The 7534-nt window shown below is 39.7% G+C and overlaps 1 protein-coding gene across 9 annotated transcripts in view; it reads left to right on the forward strand.

Moving 5' to 3' along the window:
• The window catches only part of ppip5k2 (diphosphoinositol pentakisphosphate kinase 2), a 101029-nt gene extending 96024 nt beyond the window's left edge, over positions 1-5005 (forward strand). For all 9 annotated transcript variants that reach the window (XM_047050378.1, XM_047050380.1, XM_047050381.1 and 6 more), the window contains 3 exons: positions 3074-3217; positions 3297-3389; positions 3795-5005. In XM_047050378.1, the coding sequence (XP_046906334.1) occupies positions 3074-3217; positions 3297-3389; positions 3795-4372 (815 nt within the window). In that variant the 3' untranslated portion in view covers positions 4373-5005. The remainder of the gene's footprint in view (positions 1-3073; positions 3218-3296; positions 3390-3794) is intronic.
• Positions 5006-7534: the final 2529 nt, after the last annotated feature.

Consider the following 7534-nt stretch of genomic DNA (forward strand, 5'->3'; position numbering starts at 1 on the left):
ATTCTCATCTGATCACCCTGGTTTGCATAGGTGCACACTCATACATAATTTCAATGAGGAGAAAGGCGGATATCGCCCGTGCCATAACACTAACAGCATAACGGTTATCCAAATAACACTGGCGTTACAGCGTTTGTATTCACGCACATACTTGATGCCATCTATCTTTCTAGGGAGTCAGATGGCTGAGCGGTGAGGGAGTCGGGCTAGTAATCAGAAGGTTGCCGGACCGATTCCCCGCCGAGCCACATGATGTTGTGTCCTTGGGCAAGGCACTTCACCCTACTTGCCTCGGGGGGAATGTCCCTGTGCTTACTGTAAGTCGCTCTGGATAAGAGCGTCTGCTAAATGACTAAATGTAATGTAAATGTAATCTTTACATTAGCAACAGTAACTCAGCTGTTAGCTGCAGAGCTAATGCTACAGCCACATTCTAAGGGTAGCAAGCTAGGTAACTATATACAGTAAAGCAACAAAATGATATAGCGTTAGTTAGCTTACTTGTCCAAGGTTTGTAGCTTGACCAAGGAGAGTTAGTAATGATCCAGAATTTTATTTCAGCAAGGCCAGTTTTGTATTGGCTCAAGTTGAGGAAACAGTAGAGGCTGAAATGTTTGGCGCAGACATACAAAACTTTGTGAAGTTGTGTCGGCGCAATTCCAGCGAAAATCAAATTAAGATACTGGTTGTGCAGAAGCTTGGATTAAGGAACTAAATAAATACTTTTGTTTTGATTTGAACATCCAAGCACTGAGCAACTGTTATGCTTTGTTTGTTTGCTCGCCATGATGTCTCTCCAGGAAAAACCGATATCGCACTCGCCCTTGCACGGTGGCAGCTCAGTTTCTCATGGGCGGGCCAGATGATCTGAGCGGGCAAAGCAGAGAGAGGGGAGGTAACCTTCCTCCTATCTACGTCACTAGGAGGAGATTTTCAAACAGAGCAATTGAGCCTTCATTTTGTCAAAGGCGGAGAAGAACACGCAGGGCTCGGTTTACACTTATCGTAAATTCAAGCCACTGGGGGACCGAAGGCAGGCTAGCGGAACTCATATTAATGTTAAATAACCTCATAAAATGAAGTTTTCATGTCATGTCTCCTTTAATGTTCTTCTTCTTGAGCCACTCCTATGTTGCCTTGGCCGTGTGTTTTGGGTCATTTTCATGCTGGAATACCCATCCACGACCCATTTTCAATGCCCTGGCTGAGGGGAGGAGGTTCTCACCCAAGATTTGACGGTACATGGCCCCGTCCATCGTCCCTTTGATGCGGTGAAGTTGTCCTGTCCCCTTTGCAGAAAACACCCCCAAAGCATAATGTTTCCATTTCCGTGTTTGATGGTGGGGATGGAGTTCTTGGGGCAGCCTTCTTCCTCTTCCAAACACAGCGAGTGGAGTTGATGCCAAAGAGCTTGATTTTGGTCTCATCTGACCACAACACTTTCACCCAGTTGTCTGAATCATTCAGATATTCATTGGCAAACTTTAGATGGGCCTGCTTTCTTGAGCAGGGGGACCTTGCGGGCGCTGCAGGATTTCAGTCTTTCATGGCGTAGTGTGTTACCAATTGTTTTTCTTGGTGACCATGGTCCCAGCTGCCTTGAGATCATTGACAAGATCCTCCTGTGTAGTTCTGGGCTGATTCCTCACCGTTCTCATGATCATTGCAACTCCACGAGGTGAGATCTTGCATGGAGCCCCAGACCAAGGGAGATTGACAGTTCTGTTGTGATTTTTCCATTTGCGAATAATTGCACCAACTGTTGTCACCTTCTCACCAAGCTGCTTGGCAATGGTTTTGTAGCCCATTCCAGCCTTGGGTAGGTCTACAATTTTGTCCCTGACATCCTTGGACAGCTCTTTGGTCTTGGCCATGGTGAAGAGTTTGAAATCTGAGTGATTGCTTCTGTGGACACGTGTCTTTTATACAGGTAACAAGCTGAGATTAGGAGCCCGTGCTCCTGGCACAGGCATAAATCTTTCTGATTGAGAGGGGGTGAAATACTTATTTCACTCATAAAAAAAAAAAAATGTTGACGTGCGTTTTTCTGGATTTTCTTGTTGTTATTGTTATTCTGTCTCTCACTGTTCAAATACACCTACCATTAAAATGATAGACTGATAATTTTTTTGTCAGTGGGCAAACGTACAAAATCAGCAGGGGATCAAATAATGTTTTCCCTCACTGTATCTGAAGGTCAACTTGAATATGTTTTATCTCAATCAAGTTTCATTCACAATGATTTCAACAGTATTTTGCTGTAACCTGTAAACACTTTTTCTTGTGTAGTCATGTTCAGGGAGGTTACCTTGTGATTTGTGACCTTATGGTCCATGCTAGGCAACAGTCTTGGGTCCAACGTTTTTGATGCATTATTTGAAAAAAGTGTAAGAGTGCCAATATTTTTTTGTAGAAGTCATAGATGGGTTTGTTTGAGACATCTGCCTTGTTGTCATAATGCTTGTGAGTTATTGTCATTAGTTGTTTTCTGTTTGCAACAAAAAAACAATAGTAAATGTAAATGATATTGTGGTGGACGCCAACAAAAAAAATATTTATTTATTTTTGCTGCACATTAATTAATTAATTATAACACTAAGATAATTACCGGTCAATACTACAAAAATGTTCTGCCATTTTATATTACAGCTATTTACTTAGACCCCTCATAGTAATGATTACCTGCCATTTGTTATCAATTTAGTTTGTCAGTTTATGGTTAGTAAATCAAAAAGTTAAGTCAACCAAAAAATAAATATTGTCGGTAAGTAAACATTTACTATTTTTACCGCTCATTCTGTATTAAACAGTTGTGAATACATGGCATATCCGTCTGTGGGATGTACTTTTATGTAATTCATCTGCTTCCATCCCATAGTGTCCACCTCAATCAGATGATTATTTTTATTTGGATTGTAATCATTTCAAAGATAATTGAAGCGTCCTGTTTTTGAATTGCGGTTTCATCTCCCTTTGCTTGGTGCAGTTACCTTGTCACTCATGAAGGGCATGTAGCGTGTGTCCCTTTCAGTTTCTATTTCAAAAGCTTATCAAACTATTGTTTTCCCTCAAGGTTTTGAATTGTACTCCATGGTCCCATCCATATGCCCTTTGGAGACCTTGCACAACTCTCTTTCGCTGAAGCAGGTGGATGACTTCCTGGCTTCAATTGCCAAATCCCATGATTCAATCTTAGACATCTCTGCCTCCTCCCCGGGTATGTATGGCTACTTGCAGATAATCAACTGTAATTTGTCATAGGGGGAATCTGATTGCCTTTGTTTTGTGCTCAACAGCTGTGAAGAAAATCCCTTTGAACACATACACCCCAGCAAAGATCTTACCCTGTCCGTTCACTCAAAGCAAAACAAATCTTAAGGCTACAAATGGTAAGATAAATGTTAACAATTAACATCTAGCTATACGATAGCTTGTCAGCTGTTAGAATTAATTCTGAATCTGTTTATATAATTTGCAAAGATGCAGTTAGGATCACATTGAAGGGAAAACATCACTAAACAATAACATGACTTAAGACAAGTTGCCAGACAATTATTAATATTATATATATATTTTTTAAGAATATTTAATATACCAGCCAATTAGACTATTGTTGGCACTTAGGACAATCGATATTAGCAACAATGAACATTAGACTCCATACCAGTGAAAAGTATTAGGGAGACATTGCAGCTCCATCCCAAACTTACCCCAACTCAAAGTTAACCAAAAAAAACTATATTATTTCAGAGTTGTCCATAATATTGCAATAACCCTTTTATTGTCTCACACAGTGAGTGAAGTGTCCCACTGCAAATTCCCTAGCTATGGTCCTATGGACATCTCCCCAGAAGGTGCAGCTGGAGAAGTGTCACAGCATATTTCTCTCCAGCTAACTGCGGAGAGGAAAGCAACATTTCAGCCTACAACTGAGAACCAGCAACCTGTTCTAGAAACAAGTCAGCACACCTTTAGTGGTCATGATAAACTAATTTTAACCTCTGGCACATCCGGGGCTATTGCAGCCCTGCAATTTGATGGCCAAAGTTCTAAAATTCTACCGACAACAATCGATGGCAAAGTTCAGCAGAATACCCCTACACATAATATTGCACAACCCTCACAAGAGACAATGACTTGTAAAAAGTCATCACATCCTCCTTCTCAAGAAACACTGGCAAGTGGGCAGGTGCCAATGCAAACTATAGCCCAACACCCTCAAGGTGGCAAAGTGCCACCACAAGCCCTTTGTTGCCATTTTTCCCCCACAGGGAAGACCAAGGCGATGTCATCACTTGACCAATTGCACCTAGAAAATTTGGATAGAGAATCATTTTCTGTTACTAGTGGCAAGGAAAAGGTGACAAAATAGGATTTAAAAAAATGTGATCAGTGCATTGTTTAAATTTGTTAGATATCACACAAGTCACAAGTGTTACAACCATTGTTGGGAATCATATTACGAGAGAATAACATCAGTCTAAAAGTATTTATTGTTATAAAAACTGTTAGTTACTCTGGGCCATTTCAAAGCTTTGAAGTGTCACTGTTGCATCGTTTGAGTGTAGACTTGTACTACATCTGATGTATTTTGAGTGACTGTATGTTCAACTGTATGAATGGTTTCCATTTTGTTCATAATTTGCTAATGTCTTGTATATTTGAATGCAGATGTACAGTGTGAAATACATTTAGCTGTCTACATCATCATTATTAAATATTCCATAGCTGTGACAAATGTAATTCATTCCTCAATTTCAGTCAAGGTCCAAAAATATGTTTTTCAAAGGTCAGATGAAATGATAAATTTAAATGTGAGTTGAAAACACATTTATTTTCAATGCTACTCTGAATTTGCACTTCTTATTTCTCATCCATGATACTGGAATGTCTGCCTCATCAATACTGTGATGACAATTATTTCTATATTTTACATGTAATCAAACTTGATTGTTGAACTGTATATATTCAGAATAAATTCTTGTATTAAGAGTCTGTTCTGTTATCTTTTTACAGTGTTAAATGATTTGTATGTTGCCAATACATACTGAGAGTTGTGTTGTCCATGAAATTGTTATGGATGTATACAGTGCAGCAGAGTTAACACATTTACTGATACTTAATACTCCATTGGTGTTACATATGAATTTGAGAAAGGTATGGAAACAGGAAGTTTCTTCGTTTTCACCTGTAAAACAACTTGCTCTATGCAAATGTGGGGTTCACTCTAACAATGATGATTATTTCACAGTGAAATGCTAGTGCTGACACTAGCTGGATAGTTTCTAGATTGCCTGCAAGCAATGATGAACTAACTTGAATATGGTCATTTCTTTCACACGCCATATAATTTTTAATGCAGGTGCTGAGGGGGTGCTATCATATATATATATATATATATATATATATATATATATATATATATATATATATATATATACAGTGCCCTCCAAAAGTATTGGAACAGTGAGGCCAATTCCTTTATTTTTGCTGTAGACTGAAAACATTTGGGCTTGACATCAAACGATGAATGTGAAACCAGAGATCAACGTTTCAGCTTTTATTTCCAGGTATTTACATCAGGATCTGATGCACAAATTAGAAAATATCACCTTTTTGTTCGAACCCACCCATTTGTCACGTGAGCAAAAGTATTGGAACATATGACTGACAGGTGTGTTTTGTTGCCCAGGTGTGTCCTATTACATACATTATTCAATCAATAAATACCACTGAATGTCTACACTCAGGTTCAGATTGGGTAAGATAGGTTTTGTCTATGCAGACTGTATTCAGAGGTGAAAACAACATGAAAACCGGAGCGCTGTCTTTGGGTGAAAAACAAGCAATTGTGAGTCTTAGAGAAGATGGAAAATCAATCAGAGCCATTGCAGAAACATTGGCCATAGCCAGTACAACCATTTGGAATGTCCTGAAGAAGAAGAAAACTACTGGTGTACTAAGTAACAGACGTCGAACAGGTAGACCAAGGAAAACATCAGCAGTTGATGACAGAAACATTGTGAGAGCTGTAAAGAAAGACCCTAAAACAACTGTTAGTGAGATCAGCAACAACCTCCAGATGGCAGGAGTGAAGGTATCACTATCTACTGTTCGCAGAAGACTTCATGAACAAAAGTACAAGGGCTACACCAGAAGATGCAAACCACTCATTAGCAAGAAGAATAGGAAGGCCAGGCTGGAATTTGCCAAAAAGTACAGAGATGAACCTCAAAAATTCTGGGACAAAGTTTTATGGACTGATGAGACAAAGATTAACTTTTACCAAAGTGATGGAAAGGCTAAAGTTTGGAGAAAGAAAGGAACTGCTCATGATCCCAAACACACAAGCTCATCTGTGAAACACGGTGGAGGTAATGTCATGGCTTGGGCTTGCATGGCTTCTTCTAGGACGGGCTCATTAATCTTCATTGAGGATGTAACACATGATGGCAGCAGCAAAATGAACTCGGAAGTCTACAGAAACATTTTGTCTGCCAATTTAAGGAAAGATGCAACCAAACTGATTGGCAGAGCCTTCATCATGCAGCAAGATAACGACCCAAAACACACTGCCAAAACAACAAAGGAGTTCATCAGGGGCAAGAAATGGAAGGTATTAGACTGGCCAAGTCAATCTCCAGACTTAAACCCTATAGAGCATGCATTTTACCTGCTTAAGAGGAGACTGAAGGGAGGAACCCCACAAAACAAACAACAACTGAAAGAGGCTGCAGTGAAAGCCTGGGAAAGCATCAAAAAGGAAGAATGCAAAAGTTTGGTGACGTCAATGGGTCATAGACTTGCTGCAGTTATTGAAAGCAAAGGATTTGCAACTAAATATTAAGTCTTATTCACTTAAATATGTTTTAAGTATATCTGTTCCAATACTTTTGCTCACATGGCAAATGGGTGGATTCAAACAAAATGTGATATTTTCTTAGTTGTGCATCAGATCCTGATGTAAATACCTGGAAATAAAAGCTGAAACGTTGATCTCTGGTCTCACGTTCATTATTTGATGTCAAGCCCAAATGTTTTCAGTCTACAGCAAAAATAAAGGAATTCGCCTCACTGTTCCAATACTTTTGGAGGGCACTGTATATATATATATATATATATATATTAATACATTAGCTAGAAATTAGCGGCTAACGCATCAGCGGACTGCTCTGTGTCAGACTCCGTACAATTAACATCCGATTCTCCGATCGGACTTTCCAGACATTATTCTTGGGAATGCTATCGGGGTGCTTTGGTCTTTCTTGTGGGTGCTGAAGCACCTGCTAGCCCCTCCCTAGCGCCGCCCATGGATGTAATGTGTGAGTTTGGGTTGACAACTGTCACTATGAAATACGGGACTAAAGGTGCCTGCCCCGCAGTGCGGGTACAGTTATGTGTGAATATATTGTTATAAGCCATTTGTCTAATGATACCTAATTGGCGCATTTATTTTACATGTAGGCCTACTGATACGCGTGAGGGGGAGCTGAGATTCGATGATCATCGGAAGTGTCGTATTACTGTTGTATCA

This window comes from Hypomesus transpacificus, unplaced genomic scaffold (assembly GCF_021917145.1).
Source record: "Hypomesus transpacificus isolate Combined female unplaced genomic scaffold, fHypTra1 scaffold_111, whole genome shotgun sequence".
NCBI classification, from domain to species: domain Eukaryota; kingdom Metazoa; phylum Chordata; class Actinopteri; order Osmeriformes; family Osmeridae; genus Hypomesus; species Hypomesus transpacificus.